Source organism: Aedes albopictus, chromosome 2 (assembly GCF_035046485.1).
Source record: "Aedes albopictus strain Foshan chromosome 2, AalbF5, whole genome shotgun sequence".
Classification (NCBI taxonomy): Eukaryota; Metazoa; Arthropoda; class Insecta; order Diptera; family Culicidae; genus Aedes; species Aedes albopictus.
Window position 1 is genome coordinate 346,191,491 of NC_085137.1, and position 25,333 is coordinate 346,216,823.

The 25,333-nt window shown below is 39.8% G+C and overlaps 2 protein-coding genes across 4 annotated transcripts in view; one reads left to right on the plus strand and one right to left on the minus strand.

Annotated features, from left to right (window-relative positions):
- LOC109430908 (1-acyl-sn-glycerol-3-phosphate acyltransferase delta) overlaps positions 1-25,333 on the plus strand; it is a 57,513-nt gene that overhangs the window by 4,970 nt on the left and 27,210 nt on the right. Inside the window, exon 1 of one of the 3 annotated variants that reach the window (XM_019707009.3) lies at positions 22,210-22,366. The exons of 1 other annotated variant lie outside the window; for it this stretch is intronic. The gene's annotated coding sequence lies outside the window, so the exon portion shown is untranslated. Of the gene's footprint in view, positions 1-22,209; positions 22,367-22,476; positions 22,638-25,333 lie in introns of those variants that run through there. One more of the 3 variants, XM_029866122.2, reaches the window with a different exon arrangement.
- Positions 4,863-10,132, minus strand: LOC134286731 (uncharacterized). The gene is made up of 3 exons (XM_062848396.1): positions 9,220-10,132; positions 5,245-8,907; positions 4,863-4,910 (listed from the first exon to the last, which is right to left on the minus strand). Exons 2-3 carry the CDS (start codon positions 7,411-7,413, stop codon positions 4,863-4,865), a joined length of 2,217 nt encoding a protein of 738 aa, XP_062704380.1. The 5' UTR covers positions 7,414-8,907; positions 9,220-10,132.

A 25,333-nucleotide genomic window follows, 5' to 3' on the forward strand; every position in this document is an offset into this window, starting at 1 on the left:
AGTGATCTTCCAAACATTTCCTTTACAATGTTGATTATGATAAAGTATAGTAATTATTTTTCTTATTACTATTATTGATCTTATTATCTTGAACAACTATATCTTATTAATTGTTGGATACATACTGGCTCTGTATGGCTCTTCTACATTTTCATTTAGTTTAGTGTCGCTTTTCTCTTTGACTGATTCCAGGTCTTTTGTTCTATCGTTTTCCTTGGTGAATTTTTTGGTTTCTTCCATAAATTTCTTGTGAGATAGAAGACTAGTGAGTGAATCCCAGCATGATGCAATTAACTTCCAACTAAATCCATATATGTCATATAAAATTCTTCCATGAATAAGTGTATCGACGAAGAATTTAATAATACGCACTATTAGGTATAAACCAATTGCAGTAGATGTTAGATTGCCCAGCCAAGTAGTCCAAGATATTAACTTCTTCCAATATTTGCTGAATACATTATCCAATACCTTTTCGGAAATCATAGCTTCAAATTGAAATCCTTGTCTGTTTGGATGCTGTCCAGCCATTATTTTGTACACAACTGCGGAGGCCGCACGTTTTTCCCCTTGCTCATATATCATGTTTCTCATTTTAACCAAATTATCAGAATCATATACTCCACTTTCCATCAAGTTTGGTAGCGGTGTATAGTTCCAGCTTGTGACAATGTTAGTTGATAATTTGTTTGGGCTTGTGCTTTCTCTCAATCTCCCATCAGTTGTGTACCACCGAGACCCAAATTTAAACTTAGCAGGCAACAGGGGAGTACAATCTATTTATGTGCCTCTTGTTTGTAATATACGTGTTACTGGGGCTAAATACATGGTTATGTTGTTATAGTTCACTGGTAACTCTTGATAACATCTTTCTGACGCTTTGGGAGTAACATACACTGGCTTACATTCCAAAACATGAAGAACTTCTCCTGCCACGACTGCCGTATAGCCGTTTCCTTTCATAATACTTGAAACGAATTCGTTCGGATTCAATCGTGCGAGGGTTAGTTTGGTTTCCATTATAGTTCGGTCCAACTTACACATTTCAGTCATTACCATGTTGTAAATATCATTCAAATTTTGTCCAATGTAGTGTTCCACTATAGTTATTTTCGAGTTGAAATATGTGAATAGGTCTAAATTTTTTCCTGACTCTACCTTTTTAGAGAACGGTGACTTAAAATCACTGTTTTCAATAATGAGAATACGAGGATGATCAGTTGTAAATCCTGAGTACCCACAAATCCTCGTTAACTTCCGGGTTTTTATTGAAAATATTTGTGACTCGGAAATTGTGCTATATATTACTGCTGTAGAAAGATGAACTGCTGGTTCTGAATTCATTGTTTTGTTAACCAACCCTTCATAGATAACTTCGAATTCAGTATCCTCGCATGACTTATTCAAATTCAAGTCCCATGTTAAATATCCTTCTTCAGAGTCCAAACAACGTCCGAGTGAATAGGGACAATACAGACCATTCCTCAATGAAATTTGATCATTTTCTATGTCTACATGAGCTATGTAGTCAAACAAAGAAATTTCGTATTCATAAAATACCAATGCATTTGTCCATGTATAAAAGGGTGTACTGTAAGTCCCACCGTAACATTTACTTCCTGATAAACTTCCTATAATAAGTGTCTCTCCATGAGTTGTGGTATTTAATTTCAGTTCATGTATCAATCTGTCATGTGTAAGTGCAACGGTCCCCAATGCGTGCACCTTTCTGCATTCTTCTGAGTTAAATTCTTTCACTATATAAGAGTATCCATATTGATATTCCGATACATGTGAGAATGCTCCACAATGTTTAATAGATCTTTTAATTATAACTTTACATTGAAATACCCTTGTCGTTGTTCTGACATTTCGTTGTAATACTTGAATTGATACTTGAGATGAAGATAAATTATTCATATGTGGAACGCATGATTCCACATCAAGAAGAGAATAGCTTGTCATATTCACCTCGGGATTGGCACAATCATAAGCAATTAAGCCTTTAGATTCAAATCCAGCTATTAATGCAATAAAAGACAATATTACAACCAATGATAACCAAGCTCTTTGCTTGATTTCTGATTTGGTATGCAACTTTTCTCTTGTTTCATGTTTGTTGTCCATATCGCTTTTAGCTCTTTTTGCCAAGTGCTTCATATTCTGATTTCCTTTACGTTTTCCCAGAATTGCGTTGTTCTTTTTCATAGTGCTTTGATTTTCTTCTTTGTTTTCTTCACATGAAATTAATAAAACACTATTGTTTTTCTCTGTTTCTTTTGTTCTTAAATTGGAGTTGGTTGATTTTTCATTAATCGGTTCTATGTTCATCCCATTCACGTCCACTACAGCGATTTTTGTGGTTGGACGAGAATAAACTCCCTTTTTCGTTTGTATCAATGCTGATCTAACCTGACCATCGTCAGCAGTATTAACTTGAATAACTCTACCTTTTAACCAAGATCCAGGTGGCATTTTTTCATCGACAATCAACACAAGGTCGTCGATTTTTATAGGATCGACTTTATTATTCCACTTGTTTCTTTTAATTAATGTAGAAATATATTCCTTTTTGAAACGGTTCCAAAAATATTTCCCATATTCCATTACACTTGAGCATTGCTTCTGATTCAAACTCCAATCAAGCGTATCGTAAGGAGGGACATACTCTCCTGCTCTTCCTATTAAAATATGAAATGGTGTCAAAACTTCATCTTCAATATTATCAACTGGTATGTGGGTTAGGGGACGCGAATTTAAAATAAATTCAGCTTGAATCAATGCAGCTCTTAATTCCTCCACTTTTGGTATCTTACCATTGTTAGCTTGCAGCATAACATTGAGAGATTGCTTGATAATTCTGATTAACCTTTCCCATGCACCTCCAAAATGTGGGGCAGCTGGAGGATTGAATGTCCATTTTAAATCTAATTTTGCAGCCTCCCCATTATCCATTTTGTCATTAATTTCGTCAATTAACGTTTTAATAATTCTAGCTGCTCCAACAAAGTTTGTTCCGTTGTCACTAAAAAGGTGTTTAATCTTGCCTCTGCGATTTTGAAAATTACGAAGACAAACAAAAAATGAATCAGTATCAAGCTTCTCTGCAAGTTCAATATGGACTGCTCTGCTAGACATGCATGTAAATATTACACCCCATCTTTTTTCAACTGATCTTCGAATCATTACTTCCAGTGGACCAAAATAATCCACTCCTGTGTTTGTAAAAGGATAAATGAATGGTTGAGTCCTGAAGTCCGGTAAGGTGGACATCATGGGAGGAGATGGTATTGCTTTATTTAGTATGCATTTCTGACAATACTTCTTAACTTTTTTCAATAATGATCTACACTTGAGGATCCAATATTTTTGTTGGATGGCAGCAATAACTGCATTGTCGTTATAGTGGAAATATTTTTCGTGATACGTTTTGACTACCAGAAAAGATATATAATGTTCATATGGGAGTATGATTGGAGTTCTAGCGTTTCTAGACAGACATACTGCCTTTTCTAAACGGCCCTTAGCTCTAAGAACTCCATTTTGATCCAAAAATGGATTGAGCTCACGAAGTCTACTTGATTTATCTATTCCATTACCATTTGTAAGAGACACGACTTCATCGTTAAAACATTCCCACTGAGCCTTTTTAAATAAAATATTTTCTGCTTCAACCATATTCTCATAGCAGAGTTTATGCAATGGTTTTCCTTTATTGACAATCCATTTAACGAATTGTTTGAATATGTTAACATGTCTTTTCAATTTCCAAAAGTCAGAAAAATGATCGTCTTTGATGAAAGAATATTTCTCTAACTTATTGTGCAAAGAAACATAATTTCTGATTTCTTCAACTGTTTGTCCAATTTTATTTCTGGATGGCCAATTTCTTTCATTATCACTCAGAAATGATGGACCAGAAAACCACTTTGGGTTTTTCTTAACAATCTTGGTTCCTTCATCAGCAGGATTTTGATTTGAGGGAACATATCGCCATTGATCCATGTATGTTGTTTCTAAAATTTCAGCAACGCGATAAGCTACAAACTGTTTATATTTTCTATGCTCACTATTGATCCACGCTAGTACAGTTTGACTATCTGTCCACATTATGATTCTTGATATAAGCAAGCGCAACTCTTTTTTAACTGTGTTCATTAAACGAGTACCAAGTACGGCACCTTGTAGTTCTAGACGAGGTATTGAAATTTTCTTTAATGGAGCAACTCGAGATTTTGCTGCTATCAACGTAACCATTGCTCCATTATTAGTTTTATTTCTCAAATAAACTACGGCTGCAAATGCATCTTCTGAAGCATCAACGAATGTGTGTAATTCGTAATATTCTGCTGATGGGTGTGTAACACACCTGGGAATTTCAATTTTCGAAACTTGATTCATCATTTGTAGCCACAATTTCCACTGATTAAACGCTCTCTCAGAGATAGGAGTATCCCAGTCAGAAGTTTCTTTATGTAATCTCTGAAGCAACATTTTTCCATGAATAATAAAATTTGATATGAGCCCTAGTGGATCATAGATGCTCATTACAAACGAAAGCACTTCGCGTTTTGTTGGCATTTGATCTTTTCGTAATATGTTTTCACCCAGTTTATCAAATTTGACTCGATATTGCAAAGAGTCTCTTTTAATATTCCAAAACACTCCGAGTACCTTTTCGGTGATTGAATCTTTATGTTCAAATTGTTTCGTTTCTACTATCTGAACTCTTTCTTTTGGAATGTGATCAATCAATTTATTTTTATTTGAAATAAAATTTCTTATAAAGAATCCACCATATTGATGAATTTTAATTATTTCATTAACCGTTTTAATTGCTTCTTCCATGCTTGAAAAACTGTCTAGATAATCATCCACATAATGTTGGTTGACAATTGCAGTAGATGCAACTGGAAATTGATTTTCAAATAATTTAGCATTATAATTTTTTACTGCTTGGGCACAAGCGGGTGAACAAGTTGAGCCAAATATCATGGATTCCATGACATAAATATTCGGTTGTGCATCTGGGTTACAATTACGCCAGAGATATCGTTGAGCATACTGATCTTCCTTTATAATTTTAATTTGCTGAAACATTTCCATAATATCTCCAGATACTGCAATACTGTGTTCTCTAAATCTCAAGAGAACTCCAAAAAGTCCCATTAAATTATCAGGACCAGTCATTAGTTCGGAATTAAATGATATTCCTTGGACTTCTGCCGCTGCATCGAATACAACTCGTGGCTTTGGCGGAACCTTATTCTTGTTAATGACAATGAAATGAGGCAAATAAAATATTCTAGGATTCTCACTCATCAGCTCTGCAGGTGAAAGCTGTCTAGCGTAACCTTTCTCCAAGAAATCACTAAATTTTTCATTTGCCCAATCTTTTAATTCTGGGTTCTTCATTAGAGACCTTTCTAGTGATTTTAGTCTATTCAGGGCATTGTTATAGCTTGGAGGAAAACTAGATTTATCATTCTTCCACAAAAGACCTAGTTCATAATGTCCATCCTTATAATTGAGAGTTTGATTAAGAATTTTCTCTGCCCTTTCGTCATCTTTTGATTTAGGGAGCTCTTCAATGATTTTAACTCCAAAATTTTCTAACGAACAAAAGTCTTCTAACATTTTGGAGAGATTTTCTGCTTCCTTTTCTTCTTTAATTGACGTTGAAAAATAATCATCTTCCCTACAGATCTTACCAAAAATCAGCCAACCGAGTTTGGTTCTTACTGCCATAGGAGAGTTTTCATCAGCGTGTCTTCTGTCAGTTGTCATCAGGAGGTGGGGATGCTCCAGCCCAATTAATATAGTTGGTTTTGCATCATGATATCCGTCGATATCCAAGTCTGCCAAATACTCGAAACGTTTTTTGATGTGCTTGATCTTCAGTGATTGCTTTGGCAGTTGTAAGTCCGGAATTGTTCTAACACCTTTCATGACGTACTGCTTGCCTTTCCCTTGTATTTGAATGTTAACTCGTTTACTCGGAGTTTCTTTTGATAAATTTTGTGTCCAAGTGAGGCATAATGGATCAGATTTTCCATCAAGCCCCAACTGATCTGCGATGGCTTCGTCGATCAAGCTGAGTGATGATCCCGGATCCAGAAATGCAAATGTATTGATGACTTTGTCCTTGTTGCTCAGTTTTACAGGTATTATTTGAAAGTACACATCCTTTTTATATCCATGATGATTATTCCTCTCCGATTTGTATTGTTGTTGCTTAGGTTGATGTAATAATCGATGATGCTTGCTTTTACATCCATTCAATTTACATTCCGTCTTTTTGGGGCAAAACCTTAAGAAATGCCCTTTTCCAAGACAAGAGAAACAGAGTTGGTTTTGCGATAATATCTCCTTACGTAGATTAAAGTTAGCAATTTTTAATTTGTTGCATTGCTGAGTTTTATGATTTAAATTGCAAATGTTGCACAAATCGTTGGATTTAGTGTGAACATGTATTCTAGATTTTGCAGGATGTGTCGCTGGCATAACATTTCTAGATGTTCCAGATGTGGGTAACAATAATCGAAGTGTCGATGCATGTGGTTTCAACCACTTGCTCAGATCAATCAGTGTGGGTTGAGATTGATTACGCTGCACCACTTCTGTCCAACTAATTTGCAAATTGAATGGTAACTTTTTCGTGATATCTTCAATTAGGCGATGGTCACGTAAAAAGTCTATTTTCTTCAACGATTCCATGTTTGTTACAAGATTGTCCAGAGCGTCCGATAACTCAACAGGGTTTACTCGTATTTGGTGAAGTACTTTCATCAAGTCGCTTAACAGCTGCTTATAAACAGTTTCAGGTCTTCCGAAAGTTTCTTCAAGTCGTTTAATGATTTGCGGGACATTCGCTGCGCTTATCATCAAATTTGCAACGCATTTTGCTGCAGATCCACTCAACGCTTGTTCCAACCGGTTTAAATTTTCCAAATTAGTGAATGCTCCTTCAATTGTAGTATCATCATAAATATTTTTAAATTTTGGCCAATCACGTGGAGCTCCATTGAAGGCTGGAAGTTTAATTAGGCCTTGTCTTTTGAAATATGGTGTTGCATCATTGTTTCTTGCTAACGCATTACTTATCGATTGATTTATATGCTCTGACAGACTTTGTTTTTGTAGCTTGTCGAGCAAGTCATTGCGTTCAATTTCCAATTGTGTGCATTTTACGCATAAAAACTTTTTTTGTTTAGACGGTTTATGATCCAGCTTTGCACACGTTAAGTGAAACCAGCGGTCACACTCATCGCAACATACCATATCACACACTGTATCATCCTCATTACAAAGACGGCAATGGCCGTTCTTGTTCAATACGAACCTTGTAGACATGTTTGCTGATTCCCAGGTTAGCTTCGGGATTTCCTTGAGTTCACTCAAGCCTCGTTGCATAAAAGTCGCCGTTCAAGACTGTCTGCACAGTGCTGTATCTCGTACCACCAAAACCTTGTGAATGTCAGTTCACTTTCAATAATTTTTCACGACTGTTCAGTTTAATATTGCCTTCCCTAAAAGGGCGCTAGTCACTATGGCACGACTAGACCAATTTGTGAATGTTAGTTCACTTATATTCTTCAAGATATCGAGTTCAATGATGCCTTCCCAAAAAAGGGCGCTAGTCACTATGGCACGACTAGACCAACTAGACCTGTTCAGGTCAGTCACATTAAAACAATCGTGATTTATTTTTTCTTCTTTGTTCTGGATTGCTGGGTATTCGTATTCCTTTTCACTTGGTTATCGTGAATTGGGTTCTTCTTGTTCCTTGCACACTTGTGTCACTTGTACCTCGAGTTTCCTTGCCTGTATAGGCTTATTTGCCACTATCCGTGAATGTCAGTTCACAGTTTGGATCCGATAGAATTGTAACCGTATAATTTGTGACTATGCATAACACTCAGACTGCATTCTTGGCGACAGTAAACCACGTTACAACTCGAAAAAACACTATTCTTGATTATTCGTTTTCAGTGATTATTCAGTTCACTTTAATTTGCCTTCCCGAAAAGGGCGCTAGTCACTATGGCACGACTAGACCAGTTTGTGAATGTCAGTTCACAGTTCGGATCCTATAGAATTGTAACCGTATAACCTGTGACTATGCACAACACTCAGACTGCACTCTTGGTGACAGTAAACCACGTTACAACTCGAAAAAACACTATTCGTTGGCATTGACTTCTACCCACTTTGCAACCAGTTAATTCACTATGCTTAACGTTGACAGTCTTCCACAATTTTTATTGTGGATTCAAATTCACTTTCCGGCACTATTTTTCAGCAAACATAATCCATAAGTACTCTTTTTCTTCAGTACTTGTCACTGTTCACGACAAGGTTCACGACGGTTTGATGATATTCAGTGTTCAATATTCTTCACTGTTTCACACTAGACTCGGTGTCGATTTCCACTTTTCAGCGCGCTCCTGGAGTTCGATTTTCCTTCCTCTCTGGCAGGCCACCAAAATGTTGGTGGCAGTAGCTCCTCCTCTCTGGAGCCACCAAAATTGTTGGCGTTGGCACCGGGGCGCAATCTTCCAATTGGCAGCACGATCAGGGTGTGGTGTTCCTCTTGTGGTGGGACTAGACCAAATACTTACTGAATCCAGCAGCACTCTTGTCCACAGCTATCGCGATGATGAATCGACGATGATCAGGATGACGAAACCCACAATCGTTTCACGGTACCGTTGCGAAGGGATACGGTATTACATTCCGTGCGTGCCAACCAACAGACTAGACGGAACGCGTTACTTTCGAACACCGATACTACTCACTCAGGGTAGGAGGTTCAAGAAGGAGAATAGTTAAAATCGAACGTCCAAATCGTGTGTGTTAGGATTTAGGCCTTTCTAGACTCATGCCAACGTTACTCGCATTCGGAACCTTGGCGTACCAGAGTGAGAAATAAATGCCTTCACACTTGAATCTAAATCGAACTGGCCTTTTCTAGACTCATGCCAACGTTCTCGCATTCGGAACCCTAGCTTACCAGAGTGAGAAAAAGTTCGATAGATTCAATGATTTGGGACTCGTCTAAAATCGTGTGTAGAGCACTTAGGCCTTTCTAGACTCATGCCAACGTTACTCGCATTCGGAACCTTGGCGTACCAGAGTGAGAAATAAGTGCCTCTACACTTGGATCAAAATCAAACTGGCCTTTTCTAGACTCATGCCAACGTTTCTCGCATTCGGAACCTTGGCTTACCAGAGTGAGAAAAAGTTTGACCGATCCAATGACTTAGACTTCCACGATTCTAAATATCAACACTTTAGAAGGATTGAATTATCCAATCAAGTGATCAGAATAATTTAAGCTTCGCAAGTGCAAGTTCAGGATCAAAGGAATTTGAGTAGCAAAATACTTATCCGGGAGGTATCCAGTGTGGAGTCCAAAAACAAAACTGACTGTCGTCTTTATTGATCTTCCTCTTTTATAGCCGCAGGGCCTACCAAAAATTACACATGATCTTTCCTGAAAGGATGATGAAATAGCGGCTCTCGTTACGATCTACTCATTTACACTTTCAGTACGTGTTTTAACATGAATATATGAGCGGCCAGATTTCTAGAATGATCTTTCGCGGATACATGGTTTTTCGTGTTTTCACAGGAGAAATATTTTCTTCTCCGAAGAGAGAATTTTCCTGAATTTGAGCAATCTCTCTAGCTACATGATTTGATTGTATTTGTACAGAATTAGATCTACCATTCATATTTTGCACGATTCCGATGCTCAGCTGGCCTAATTTTCAAGATCAAGTTCAATGATTAATTTTGATTACATTTAGAATGCTACCGATCTGCTAGGCTATTGGTATGGTTTCCATCGGGTGTCGCTTCAGATTTGTTTATTTTATCATGCTGCTCAAAGTCAATCGAGTCCCTCAGCCGCATAGCTTTTGCTTCGTTATGCTGATAAACATTGCCGCTCTGCTCTACGTTTATAATCGCGGGCCCTATTATATTGTGGTAGGTCATGATTGTTCGAATTTGATTGGGGTTTTATGATGCGGCTCGCTTGGTTAATTGTAGGAAATGGTTGGAAAGGAATTCGTTCCGAATTGTGTGGATTCAAATGTACTTCACGCTTCGCGTTCGTAACAGTACGTATGTATATTATGTATCAATGTACCGGCATAACTCTGGAATGCGTCAAGAAATTTCAATCAAATTTTGCATACACATTCCTTAGGATGTGAATGTGGTAGTAGAGTAATTGGAATTCAAGATGGCGGCTTAGGTTCCAAGATGGCGGTCAAAACTCCAGAATATATGCTTTTTAACGGCAATGCTGCTTCGGATACTATGAAATATGGGTATCTATCGATCGGGCTTCATAAGTAGAACTTAAAAATGAATATCCGACGCCATTTTGAAATCCAATATGGCGGACCATATCCAAGATGGCGACCATGGAATGGTAGTTTGATCTATAATACCATGCAATATGGGTATCTATCGATCGGGCTTGATGAGTAGAAGTCAAAAATCGATATTTTACGCCATTTTTTCAATCAAAGATGGCGGACCATGTCCAAGATGGCGGCCACGGAATGAGAGTTTGAGCTATGATACCATGCAATATGGGTATCTATCGATCGGGCTTCATTGGTAGAACTCAAAAATGAATATCCGACGCCATTTTGAAACACAAGATGGTGGACCATATCCAAGATGCTGGCCACGGAAGAGTAGATTGAGTTATGATACCATGCAATATGGGTATCTATCGGTCGGGCTTCATGGGTAGAAGTCAAAAATCGATATTTGACCCTATTTTTTAATCCAAGATGGCGGCCATGGAATGGTAGTTTGAGCTATGATACCATGCAATATGGGTATCTATCGATCGGGCTTCATTAGTAGAACTCAAAAATCGGTATTTAACATCATTTTAAATCCAAGATGGCGGACAATATCCAAGATGGCGACCACGGAATGAGAGTTTGAGCAATGATACCATGCAATATGGGGGCCTATATAGCCGAGGCGGTAAACGCACGGGTATTCAGCATAACCATGCTGAGGGTGACGGGTTCGATTCCCAGTCGGTCCAGGATCTTTTCGTAAAGAAAATTTCCTTGACTTCCTTGAGCATAGAGTATCTACGTGCCTGCCACACGATATACGCATGCAAAATGGTTATTGGCAGAGAAAGCTCTCAGTTAATAACTGTGGAAGTGCTCATAGAACACTGAGCTGAGAAGCAGGCTTTGTCCCAATGAAGACATTACGCCAAGAAGAGGAGGAGGAGCCTCTCAGAATTCCTTCAGTAAATCCTCTCGAGATTCCTTCAGGGATTTCTACCGGGAATGTTCTTCCCCCAGCGTTATGTTTTTCAGACTTTTGTACGTAATTCTAAATTGCAGTTGGTAGACCGAATAAAACTGAATTTTTGGGTGGTTTATCATTTTTCATGTAGCCGAAAGACATCTTTTCGATGTAACATTGATAGTGCCCAGACTAGCACCATAAAACCTACATATTGTTCACGAATAAAAAATCATGGAGTAGTACAAACATAAGTGGAGAGGCAGTCTAGAGTATATCTGGTTGAAATTTTATATCATAACATGGAATGATGATGAACCTGGGCGTGTTAGTGAAATACATGTAAGTACGAGACACTGAAGACGACCTTTTATTTGAGGTCGAAATAAATATCTGTCAAAAGATACAAATTAAAAGGAACAGTATATAACACCATTTTCTTTTTAAAACATGCTACATTTCCGAAAAGTTTATGTATGGTGAGTACGTAAAGAGAGTTTGTGGGGTACTAAAGGAAAAACTCAATTACTTTATTAGAAATCATTATCTGTGTAAAATCTGACTTCTACAGTATTTTAACGTTTGGTTATGCTACACATAGTGAGCACTCTTTATTTGATTTGTTACAAAAAAATAAATTTGAAAAATGTAGAACTGTGGTAGAACACTGCAGTCGAAACTACATGAAAATACAAGGACCATGCATTGCATACTTTTAGGCGTTTATCGGGTTATATTTCTGCCCCAATTTAAAAGTCCTTTTTCTATTCTTTTTGAGTGGTTATCATTTTCTCATTTGTTTAGAGCTGTATCGTATCTATACGGATCAGAATATAACGATAGCGTAGAAGTTGTGCTAAAATAGAACTCGAGGAAATTATCAGATATTGAGGACCTACAATGAAGAATTTTTTTGGAACTACACCATAGACTTCCATTTTTTTCGTCGAATCATGCTTATTTAATTGGAACTTGACCTTTGATAACAAATTTATTCAAAGATTTGAATTGTGAGACACCTTGGGCGTTAACGGGTTAAATTTTTCCCAAACAACGCTGACCCACTCTAATGTATATTTTTGTCAAAAATATCCCTGGTGATGTAAAGCACGAAAAAACTTGTGAAAAGTCTTTTTATATAAAAACTATTTTAGTGAAATAGTCGTCAACATTGACCATGAATTTACTCAGATCAGTGAAAAAGTTAGATACCTACATCGATTTGAAAAACTATGCTTGAAATATTCCTACCGTTTTCGTTGCGAACAAACTCGAAAGCGATCTTTGTCATAATTTTCTCAACGAAAAAACGAAGCGTTGTTGCCGCGCCTTCTTTGTTTCCCAATTTTTGCTTGCAGTTCCATATTCTGCGTACACTGCCCTCTTGGGCTTTGAGCAAGCTTCGAGCTAGGGTAATTGTTCCTGTTGGGACATTGAATTATAAAACCGTGTACAGTGATAAGAACATTTATTAATACATCTTCCACAAGAACAGTGTTGGCAGATTATCAGAACATATCTCATTCTCTCTAATAAAATTAAAACTGTCAAAGTCATTATACAGATCAAACTTCCATCATGTAATCACCAAATCTCTTCGGTAGAGCTTTATTACGCTGCGGCCTAGATTCTGCTTTTCTGATCGCTCTTGGGGTTTCACTTTCGATTGCGACCTCTTGATCGCTCTGGTGTGATGATTGGTTAGCCTGCTTCACATGTGAAGTGTTACGCCTGAAGATTTGACCATCCGGTGTTTCCAACACAAGACTATTTTCGTGGCGTTCGACCACGCGAGCAGGCGTCGGAAGAAAAGCGGTGTCCAGTTTGTTCTGCGGTACAAGGTTCTTCATCCAAACTTCATCTCCAATGCGCAGTGGGGACTCCTTAGCACCAACTCTTTTATCACGACTTTCTTTCGCATTGAACTTGATAACACGATCTCGATCGCGAACTTCTCCATCGTCGACAATGTCTGCTTGGAAATGGGGAATCAAGTCACGAAATCGACGGCCGAACATCAACTGTGCCGGCGCCACATTCGTTACAGAATGCGGAGTGAGCAAATACATATAAACGTAGTCTTGTATAGCTTCCTTCCAATCTGCGTCGCGTTGCTTACTGATTTTGAGCACCTTGAGAATCGATTGGTTCTGTCTTTCGACTTCACCGTTTGCGCTTGGCCAATAAGGAGTTGTGTGGGTTAACTTGATGCCATAATCTATGCAGTAATTCTTCAACTCCTGGCTGGAGAAATTCTTGGCGTTATCGAAGGTCAGCACATACGGTAAACCGAGTCTGGTGAAAATGCCCTTCAAAACTCGGATCACGTCGCTAGAGTTCGTTCGAGTCATTGGTTCAACAACAACGTAACGGCTGTATAGATCAACAAGAACAAACAGATAATAACCGTTGGGCAGTGGTCCAAGAAAATCTCCAGAAAGGTGAACCCATGGAGCCGTAGGGAGTTCCCTAAGGCGCAAAGGTTCCGGCTTGTCAAAACGCGCCACTAGTTGACATTCAATGCACTCCTTACAACATTTCTCCGTCTCTGCATCCATAGCTGGCCACCAAACTGCTGCCCGTAGACGCCGCTTCATTTTTTCACGACCCGGATGTCCAATATGCGATAGCGCCATCACTGACGCTCTCAATTTTGTCGGGACAACAATGCGATCACCCCTGAGGAGAATTTCCTTCGCGAAAACCAATTCTGACTTGAATGGTGCGTATTTCTTCACAGAGTCTTGCCATATATCATTTTGAAGCGCGTTTCGTATATCCTGTATCTCGGAATCGTCTTCAGAAGCTTTGATGATCTCGGTCATGCTTACAGCTGAAGGTCGGTTTACTTCGACGATAGAGCACAAGATGTCTTCCGAAGCCTTATCGAAAGTTTTCTGTCCGAGCTCAACCGACAGTCGAGACAGTGAGTCCGCTATGTTTACTTCTCCAGGGACATGGCAGATACGGTAACGGTACTCCTGCATTCGAAGTACCCAGCCTTCTTGACGTTTGTTGGGCGTAGACGTCTCGTTGAAAATACCGACCAACGGTTTATGGTCAGTAAGGATAGTAAACTCTAGTCCCTTCAAGTACATCTGGAACCGCTCCGTGGCCCAGACCACAGCAAGCGCCTTCTTGTCCAATGTAGAGTACTTTTGTTCGGTTTTCGTTAAGCTTTTGCTGGCAAAACTGATCGGTCTCAACTTTCCACCAATGCGCTGCATCAGAACTGCTCCAACTCCGGTATCACTGGCGTCAGTTACAAGCGACGTTGGGTTATGAACACTGTAGTAGGCTAGGTGTTTAGTCTTCGACATGGCTGCCTTGATCTTTTCGAAAGAACACTTCTCAACATTAGTCCACCGAAACTTAGCATCTTTATGCAGCACTAGCTGTCCCGGCAAACTTTGTCTTGCCGTCTTGTGGTGGTTTGACAACTATTGAGCTCAAAAAAGCACCGCACTCTAGATTGGTTTCATTTCGACCGTGTTGATTTTCTTCCCAGCTCATGCAAAATCAGTACTTTATTAATTTTCTTACTTTTCCAGAGGATTTTCGTAACTTTTTGTAGATATAAACACAGCCACCACGAATGCGAACCGAACCGTTCAAGAGTCATCCTGATCGGTTCAGCCGTTCGTGAGTTTTGTTGCCTCAAAGGTGCTTCAAACTCATTTTTATATATATAGATATGTCTCAATGGAGCGGACATCGTAGAAAGGTTCGGAATGAATTTTCCCACGTAGTTCACCAGACCCATAAAGCTGCGAAGTTCTTTCGTGTTCTTCGGATGCCTGAATCGTTCGATTGCGTCGACCTTGTCATTCATGGGTAAAATTCCTTTCTCTGACAGGGTGTGTCCCATAAAATCTACGGAAGTTTTCCCAATCTGGCACTTTTTCGAGTTCACCGTCAAACCATGTTGCTCCAGCCTCTCCAATACAGCCTTGACAATTGCATCATGTTCCTCTGTGGTTGCGGCGAATATCAGCACGTCGTCGATAAACACCTTTGTGTTTTTTATTCCTCGAAGCACACGTTCAATCTCTCTTTGGAACACTTCAGCTGAACAATTCATACCAAACATCAGCCTCTTATACCTGTAGTAAGCGTTCGGAGTAACAAATGTGGTGATGGCTCTAGATGATGGCGCCAACTCGATTTGATGAAACGCTTTTACCAAATCGATTTTGGTGAAATAACGGCATCCTTCAAGATACGGCATAATCTCGTCGAAGGTTGGAAGAGGATGGCGCTCCGGAATGATGACCCTGTTCGCCCGGCGCATATCCACACAGAGGCGTACGCTTCTGCCTCCGTCTTTTGGAGTCACCACCAATGGAGATGCCCAAGTTATATCTAAAGGTGCCGGTTCAATGATGTCTTGGCGCAATAGATCCTCTATCTTCTCTTCTACCAGCTTCTGGAGCGGAATTGGTAGTCTCCTACAGGGTTGCTGGACAGGGGCAACTGTTGCGTCAATTTTTAGCTCTACCTGGACGCCCTTGAGCTTTCCGATCGGCGGTTCTTCTTTCGGCGTCTTCGTTGATATGCTGAACACTTCACCATGGATCTCCAAAATGCCCAGTTCCATGGAAGTTTGTTTGCTCAACAAGCTGCTTCCTTTTTCCGTATCGACCACAAAAATCTTGTGATGCACTGTTTTTGTCTTCGTAGAAATATCCGCCTTAATCACTTTGTGCACCTGCAGCGATCCGTCTCCATAAACACGCAACACTTTCTTCGACCGATGCACACTGCTGACTTTGCACCCTTTGTTCCGCAGCTCTTTCCACGTTTCGCGGCTGATAACGTTGACGTGGGCCCCGGAATCAACGACCCAGTTCAGCTTAACGCCTCCAGTATAACAGGTCACCATATCGTGGTCAGCTCCGGTCGAGTAAACTTGTTGGACCTCTCTTCCGCATCCGTCTTCATCCGATTCGCATTCATCCGGCTCCGTGTCACAACTACTTTCACTGGATGCAACCTGCAGTACTTGCTTCCGTTTCGAGGAGAAACTCTTCTTCTTCAACTGTGTTTTGCACATCTTCTTGAAGTGACCAATAAGTTTGCATTTGTCACACTCCTTTCCGCGAGCTGGACAGCTCCTATCGTTTGCGAAGTGTCCTTTTTGGCCACAACGGAAGCACACTTCCTTTTTCTTGTCCATTCTCGCCTGGTTAACGCTGACATTCTCCGCCGAAGTAGTAGATCTCACCATTTGTTCACGGTTACGCTTCACTGTTTCCAAAATTCTTGCCTCTTCAACAATATCCGCTACAGTCATTAGTTTCTTTTTGAGTATCACTTCTCGTAGGTCGTTCATTCGGCAGTGGTCGAAAACTTGCTCGGTGATTCTCATATCTAGCGCAGCACCGTAATCACACAAGCGGCCTTGTTCCTTTAGACGACACACGAATTTGTCCACTGTTTCATTTTCTTCTTGTTTCAGGTTCCGAAAAACGTAACGATCATACGGAACACTTGCCATCGGAGCAAAGTGATCATCAAGAAGCTTTACAGCTTCACGATACACATCGGAGCCAGCGGGTGGGGCTGCATCATTACCAGGAATGTCATAAAAGATATCCTGCACTTCCTGACCAGCGAAATGAAGCAAATACGACTTCTTTCTTGAAGGTAGCGCGATGCAACTAACATCCATGAAGAGCTCCAGGGATCGTTTCCATTTCCTCCACCTGGTCGCAATCGAGGAAGTGTCCCGAGTATTAAACGGCTGCAACGTTGGCTTTGGGGGTTCCATTATTTACTTTTTCGCAACTTTGGCGTTTACACTGTTCCCCTTCTTTTTACGACACCTCGTTTTGTTTTGACAGGTGATCAATAAACTTTTTCGCGAAATTTTCGTGGGCTTTTCGTGCACTTTACGACGCCCCACTACACAGCTCCAACGTTTTCATCGCCGGAGTGTATGCTGCCTCCAACCTTTGGACCGGCTTCGACCACTTTTTCAGCACTTTTTCCGAAGGAATATCACCTTCTACACGGTATTGTCTTGTTACACGGATCCGTAAACACTGTTCAATTCCACACGTACGCGTTTTAAACTTTTTTCCAGCCTCGAATCCCGATTTTCGTCGCCAAATTGTTGGGACATTGAATTATAAAACCGTGTACAGTGATAAGAACATTTATTAATACATCTTCCACAAGAACAGTGTTGGCAGATTATCAGAACATCACAACAGTTCCCATCGTTGTGGTAGTACCTAATGTTGCAGTAACGGCAATTGAGCACTTTTTCGACTGCAATTTTACCAAAAGGTATTTTGAATAGATGTATTGTGCTTAAATTATGAGATTGTACCATTTGTTTGCTTAAGATTTGCCCAAAAACCTATTTAAAAAAAATGTTTTCCTTAAGGTGAAACGGGACGCCGTGTTATTTTTCCTATCTTGCCTCTCTTTCTAACAATTTGCCTCGCGTTTTTGAAGATGGTAATCTCGAGTTCTATCGCACTGAAGATGCTGAAAAACAATCAGCATATGCACTGCAAGTGAGCATACACAGTGATAGCTTTTTGTTGCAAAATATGAAGTAGAATCTGAGATTACCATCTTAGTAGCAACAGAGCAATGGCGGATATTTCCCCGACCGTCCCGTCCGCCCTTAATATGTTTGCTGCTGTGTTCCTATTGTTGCGGTAGTGTTCCTAATGTTGCGGTATCCCATATGATTTCAATGCACTGCAAAAACTGCAAATATTTGTTTTATATTTCGCACACATATATTTTTGCAATTTGTCTGGACAAATGATGTTTATGTGTGACAAACATAACATGTTTTTTTTTGGTGATTATCGTTTTGATGTGTGATTACACATAAAACAACACAGAATGACAAATAAAATCAATAGTATAACTTATGTATTTTATAATTAATCTCAAATTGTTTTTATGTGAGGAAATAAAAGTTTTACCGGGAATTAGTGTTATAAGTATGATCCATAAAACAAAAGTATATTAATTGAAATACAAAAAAAAAACAAAGAAAATTATATTTGATTTCCTCCACAAGGCGAAGCGATTGATTCGGCTTCTGGTTCAGTTAGCAAGAGCACTAATTCATCCCTTGTTATTTTGATCAGCGTCGTAATGTCAAATTGCTTTTCTGAAAAGAATAATTCATACGTAAAGCAGTCTTACTTAAAATATTTTGATATATTTACCCTCGAAAATCTCCAATAACTCCAGAGGAAGCTGCGACTTCTGGAGCACAATTTACCGCAAACGCGTTTCAGTCGCCATTTTCTCCACTTTGCGTATCGCCGGCGGCTGGCACAAACACTAATGCAAATTTGGTTTCGCTATATATTGGTATTATGTGTGTTCACACATATTTTTTTACTATGGGTGATAACACATACCTAATATTTGCGAAACTAATTAAAAGAATAAACAACAAACTTGTTGTTTATAATTTAGGTAATGAAAAATATGTGTGGGACGGACAATTGAATCAGTATGAAATTCCACATGAAAAAAATGTTTGCAGTTTTTGCAGTGTGGGATACCGCAACAATAGGAACAAATACCGCAATATTAGGAACACAATGTTCTTTCAGATAAAAACGAATAAAATGCTTATAACAACCTCAAAGTGGCAATATTTCGTTATTTTCCCGTAGATAAAGGATAGATTTTATTATTTTCAATTCAATCCATGTAAAAAGTTTGCTTGGGGCGATACAATTGTGGTTTGAACATGAACCCATTGCTTAACTCCTCCATGATAGGATCAATTACCCTACACGCAACTAAAAACCTTCAAAATTTAATAAGATTTTTGCCATAATTGAACTTTATGAATGCCATGAGGAAAATTTTATGAAAATTCATTTTTATAAGATTTTCTTATGTCATGCCATAAGGATAACTTATGAAAACTAGTTTTCATAAGGTATTCTTATGGCATCCATAAGAATGAGTTATGGAAAATATTCATAAGGTATTTTGATGAATTTCGTTAGTTTTTTTTTTTTCGCTGAGTGTATCTGGTTTAACGAGTTGAGCGCAAGTGAAGAAATCGGCTCTAATGCCTGGTTTAGATGGTGCAAGTGACTTGATTCAAGTCAATGGAAACTGTCCAATTGAACGCGAATAGAACGTGTAAACACCACCGCTCAACTCACTTGATCAACTGACTTGACTTGAACGAAAGTTGAACATGTTGAACTTTTTCATTCAAGTCAAACGAAATCATCTCACTTGCCTCGTCTAAACCCGCGATTCATGTGAGTTGAATTCAAGTCATCTGTCAAATGAGATGAATTCAATCCAGTATGCTTACGCACCGCACGAATTGAACAATGTAAACACTTCGTTCAACTTAAATGCTTTCAAGAGCATTCAGGTGGACGTTCAAGTCGTTTGCTCAGTCTAAACACATCATTCAATAGGATTGAGCACATTTGAGAAGTTTGCAAGTGAAATGCTCGTTTCAGTTGATCAATGTAAACCAGGCTTAAGTGCTAATGGGAACCAAAGGAGTATCAATAGTGCATTTACAAGTCAAAGCCAAGTTATAATTCAGCTTGCTTAGACCCAATCTTTGCTTTTTTAATTTTATCAAATTTAACAATACATATTTGTTTAATTTAACATAACGCAAGAGTGGGTGGGGGGGTCTCTGCGTTACATTCATCATTCACCATTTGTATTCGAAAGTACACAAGACAGTACACACTATAATAAGTTGACCTAGGGGCAGGGCACTTTTTGCTATACATTATTTGTCTTGGTGCATTTTTATTGTCAAAATTCAACTTTTGTAACTTTTGTAACAATAGTTATCACTGAACTTTTTCAATAGTTTTTGAAAATTGGAATGTTTTGTAGTTCGTCACAGAAAAATGAAAACAACCGGTTGAGAAATATCTAAGATATGGTAATCTAAACTTGACTAGTTTGTATGGGAATACGGCTTTGGTGCATTTTTATTGTCCGATACTGTATAAGCCGTCTCCATTCTACTCGGTCCATGGCTGTGAGTCTCCAGTTCCGCACTCTGCAAGGGGTCCGCCTCCACTTGAACGACCCATCTAGCTCGCTGCGCACCACGTCTTCTTGTACCGGTCGGATGACTCTCTAGAACCATTTTAGTCGGGTTGCTATCCGACATCCTGATGACGTGACCCGCCCACTGTAGCCTCCCGATTTTCGCGGTGTGGACGATGGTTGGCTCTCTCAGCAGCTAATGCAGCTCGTGATTCATTCGCCTTCTCCAAGTCCCGTCCTCCATCTGCACTCCGCCGCAGACGATTCGCAATACCTTCCGTTCGAAAACTCCAAGGGCGGGTTGGTCCTCTGCACGTAGGGTCAATGTTTCGTGCCTATAGAGGACTACCGGTCTAATCAGCGTTTTGTAGATAGTTAACTTCGTGTTACGGCGAACTTTATTCGATCGTAGAGTTCTGCGGAGTCCAAAGCAAGCACGATTTCCTGCCAGCTGCCACAATGCACAATGGTCCACGAACCAGATTTACGAGGAAAGATGCATTCAGCGCCTTCAAATAATTTTCTAGATTAATATGGTCTTCTACAAAGTTGTTCCTAAAAATAAGGCCCTCTTTTCAATATACGTCAAAATTAGGGTGGTCCATATTTTCAAAGAAATTGGGAACCAAACTTTTTTATTTGCAAGAATAACTATATACATTCTTCGGAATAGTTGTAGATTTATCAATATTGAGCAAGTTTGCTGAAAACACTTTTTATGTAGCTTTAAAATTGACCGATCTAGAGGTATTTTTCTGAATAAGCTTAGGGTGGTTCAAGAAAACCCGGTTTTCTGACGTTAACTTTTTCAGTTTCGATTTTTCATCAAAGTCGCCCAAGAAACACTTGTAGAGCATTTGAAGACTCGTCGTTTCGTGCGCTGAGATGGTCGTTATCTCTTTTAATTCAAAAGTTACGAGCATTTTTCTTAAAAAAATCATAGTTTTTCAAAAAGGTGTTATGACGGGTTGGGGCAAACATAAAAAATATCTTCATTATTATTAGCTTTATTAGGGAGATTTTCAGCCCGAGGCTGGTTCATCTCCAAAAAAATATCTTTAGCCCGCATTCAAAAGAAGAAATGCTGTTATAAAACATATCAAAAAATTAGAGGGGTGTTATTTTTGTATCTCAAGTGAAAAATACATGAAAAGTGCCTATTTTTTCTAGAAAATCATCAATATCTTTTGAACGGAATGACGTAGCAACATTCTCAGCGCACGAAAATGTTCTTTAAAGCTCTAAAAATGGTTCTTAGACAACTTTGATGAGAAATTTGAAACAAAAAAGATAAAGCATTAAAACGATTTGTTCTAGCGTCACCCTATGAAAACTATGGGAAAATGCTCCAAATTTGGTCAAAACAGTTTAAACGCTTTATCGCTCATTTTGGTACAACTCACTCATTTCGACCAGCAGACAAGCCAGCAGATCACTTTCCATTCGGGTAATCATATCCCGGAGAGATTTAGCAAAATAAGCTCCACCGTACTGTATATCAGTAGGTCGGCTCCAGAGGCACGTTCTCCTCCTTTTGGGAGATCTGTGCCACCCTACTGTTCTATGTAATGCAAAAAAAATGAAGAACACAGAAAATGCTCACGTAAACGTCTTATGTTTGAAAATTCCTATAGACTTGTTTGGATATCAAGTTTATCGTAATACATACAGTCATTTAGTATATCTGTCATATCTCCGTGAACTGATATACGCTCTACTAATCATATATCAAAAAGCCCTTTGAACCGGCGATGTAAGATTGCGAACATTGATAATGGTTGAAGCCCATTGCCATGCACCCCAGCAAACAGACATTGCAAATGAATCGTTCTCGTTGGTATGTCCACTCATACTTCAGTGAAATGACTTGATCGCCAAAGCGTCAAGTCAAAGTCGCGGACGAGTCCACGAACAGTCGCGGACAAATCGGGCAAGTGGACGGATCGTATCTATATATTTGCCGGCTCGTTTCGCGCGTGTTTGTTTAAACTGTTACGTCGCTAGTGTATTTTTTTTCGTACCGGCCTGCTACGGTGCCTACGAACGAGTGAGTTTCATTATCAGCAATGTGAACGAGGAGCACTATACCAAGTTGAACTATGAACCGGTGGAAATTTTCACTCATTAAGTAGTGGCGTCTGCACTCGTAGAGTAGAGCAGAATGCAAATTGTAGCGCTGGCTGTGGCTGTCCGGTCTAGTCAATCAGTGCCAGTGGGTGCTTTACCTGTTGATTGAATGTAATTCTTCGGTTCGACTTGTGTGTCGTTGAGGGTGATCGGTTTTGATGAGCCACGATGGTGGATTAGTGTTTGCTCTGGTACTGATTTTGTTTGAAGTGTTGTATAATACCTACTAGATTTTGAAGTTTTCTAAAAATTTTCGTTTTGATTTTTGTTGATAATATACCACTAAGGTCCATATTCTGTGCGACTTTTCGGATATCAACCAGATGTATATAATTCCACACCCAACCAAATTATCTAGGATTCTAGGATGATTAAAAAGAGGTTTATGGAGGAGAAAAATATGAACCATTATTGCACTGATTTTTTAACCACAGAGTAGTATTCGTTCATGTTCCCCATTCTGCGTACCCTTCATAAAGAGGTTGCTTATTCTGCGCAAAAAATAGGGTCACGGTGTCATCATTAATCATACGTTCCCAAATTCATCCCATTCCATAACAAAACTCTTACCATTGATTCCATACTCACTTCAATTACGTGATTAAAAAAAAAATGAACTCTTCACAGTAAAAATGCTAAAAAGGTGTTTCCCCATATAAACTCCCATACACATTACACAATTCAGACGAGTTTAGCACCGCCCAAATGTTAAAGGATTTGGCTGAAAATTTGACCAGAAGGTTGTGACGTCAGATAGAATGAAATTAGCCCATCGAATTTTTAGGCATGTGTTATTTTTTTTTTCAAACAACTTTGGGCCACCCTACCTTGGAATCAATCGCCAACGGATTTATCGGATCAATTTCGGAATCAAAGAGACACAAAGGTCGAACGCCATTACGAGTTCACTGTTCCTTGAACAGAACTTTAGATATTATAACTTGGATTTACCGAGAGGCCATATTGACGACACCAACCCTCAACTACCTGAAGTGCGCTTGGCATCAGGTCGAAAGTAGTGGTCTGTAAATAAAACCATAAGTAAGAAAACTACTTAGGGAGCATCCACAAACACTTAATTTCCTAATCGCTGTCTGGTACAATTTCGAGAAGATATGCCGGGTTTTGATCATTTGGTGAAACCAATTTGAAATGATTGGAGAATTGCCATGAATGCGTGCGGCTTCCAGTATGTAGGGATTGTCGGCATGCACAGTGCGGTGCGAAAAAAACTGGGCTTCACACAATCTTAAGTGCTGGTCTTCGGTTTTTGCCGAGAGACAGAGGCGTATGAGTGAGAACTTTCGTTACAGTGCGAGAGACAAATCGTAGCACTAGCTCTACAGAGAGAATGCTTAGCACTGTGCTTGTCATAGTGCATTTGTTCACAGAAAAACACTTAAAAATTATTTAGAGAGTTTGTGTTTACGGCAAAGTTGTTCAGCTTGTCATGGACTTACAAGTAATGGATCGTTTGATTCGAAATTTTAGCAATCTTGCGAAGATTCAAGCACTGTGTCAAGCACAGAAACAAACACAGAGAGAGTGTATACGACAGAGTGTGAGAGGCAGGAGACCTTCAGCGCACGTCAAAGAAGCTAACCGATTGTACGTACTCGTCTCCCTCTAGTTGGTGGCGCTGTCTTGCAACAGCGTGTTGGGCGCGCAAAGAGTTTTGAGTCGCACCATATCCCTGCCAGTATGGCATCGAAAAGCACGTTGTCAAAAGCACCCATACATCCATACATTTATTTTTTCAACATCACATTTAAGACAAGACATAATCAAAAATAGTACGCCACAATACTCGGTTTGTGGCTGCCGTTCTCCATCCTCGGTCGCGCCCAATGCTCGCCAGGTCCCGCTCCACCTGGTCCGCCCATCATGCTCTCTGCGCTCCACGCCTACTTGTGCCAACCGGTTCAGTCGCAAACACCAGCTTTGCAGGGTTGTTGTCCGGCATTCTTGCAACACGCCCTGCCCGCCGTATCCTTCCGGCTATGGCCACCTTCTGGATGCTGGGTTCGCCGTGAAATGCAGCGAACTCGTGGTTCATCCTTCTCCGCCACACACCGTTCTCCTGTACCGTATGCGTGATAATGTTTGCACCATCGTACAAATAAGGTACCCATATCACCTGTACACACAATGTCTTGGTTTTTATTGCATGTACCGACGTAAGCTCTAACTCATATCACTGTCGGGGCCCGTGGCGCAGTGGTCCACACGTTCGCTTCATAAGCGGATGGTCATGGGTTCGAACCCAGCCCCGGCACTTGCAGTTTTTCGTCAGTTGCTCTTCCCCCCGAGAGCAGCTGGCACCTGACCCTCTTCGGAGCATATAGCTCCAACGGACCCGGAATTTGGATATCGGCAAACCGCAACTCATAATGGACCCCCCCCCCCCCCAATCGGACTGGAAAAGGAACATCAGCCAAACATCAGCATCATCGTGCTCATCATTCTACCGTGGACAGGGTAGAAAAGTTGAAGCAGCACAAGGCACCAGTTCGATATAGTTAAATTAGAATAGAATACATGTAGGCGTTGTACAAAGTGCAGCGTCCAATTGGAATCGCTCACGTAGTGCCCTAGTGGACAAAAAGAGCTGTAAATTAGGTTAAATGAATAAGAATAAAAAAAAAACTCATATCACAGTAGGTTGCGGGTAAAAAAAAAATCCGATTTCTTAAGTTTAAAATTTGCACCATGAAGGGGTAGCAGCGGTAGTCGGGACTTGTCCACGCGCAAATGTTAAAAAAGACATTTCAGGAGTGTTCAGGAGAACCGTAAAACAGTCTTAGACCAAAAAAAGCAAGGGCAACTATTCCCGAAGGTGTCCACTGGTCGTCCAAGGTTAACATGGATTAAGAAAGCTATCGCTGCC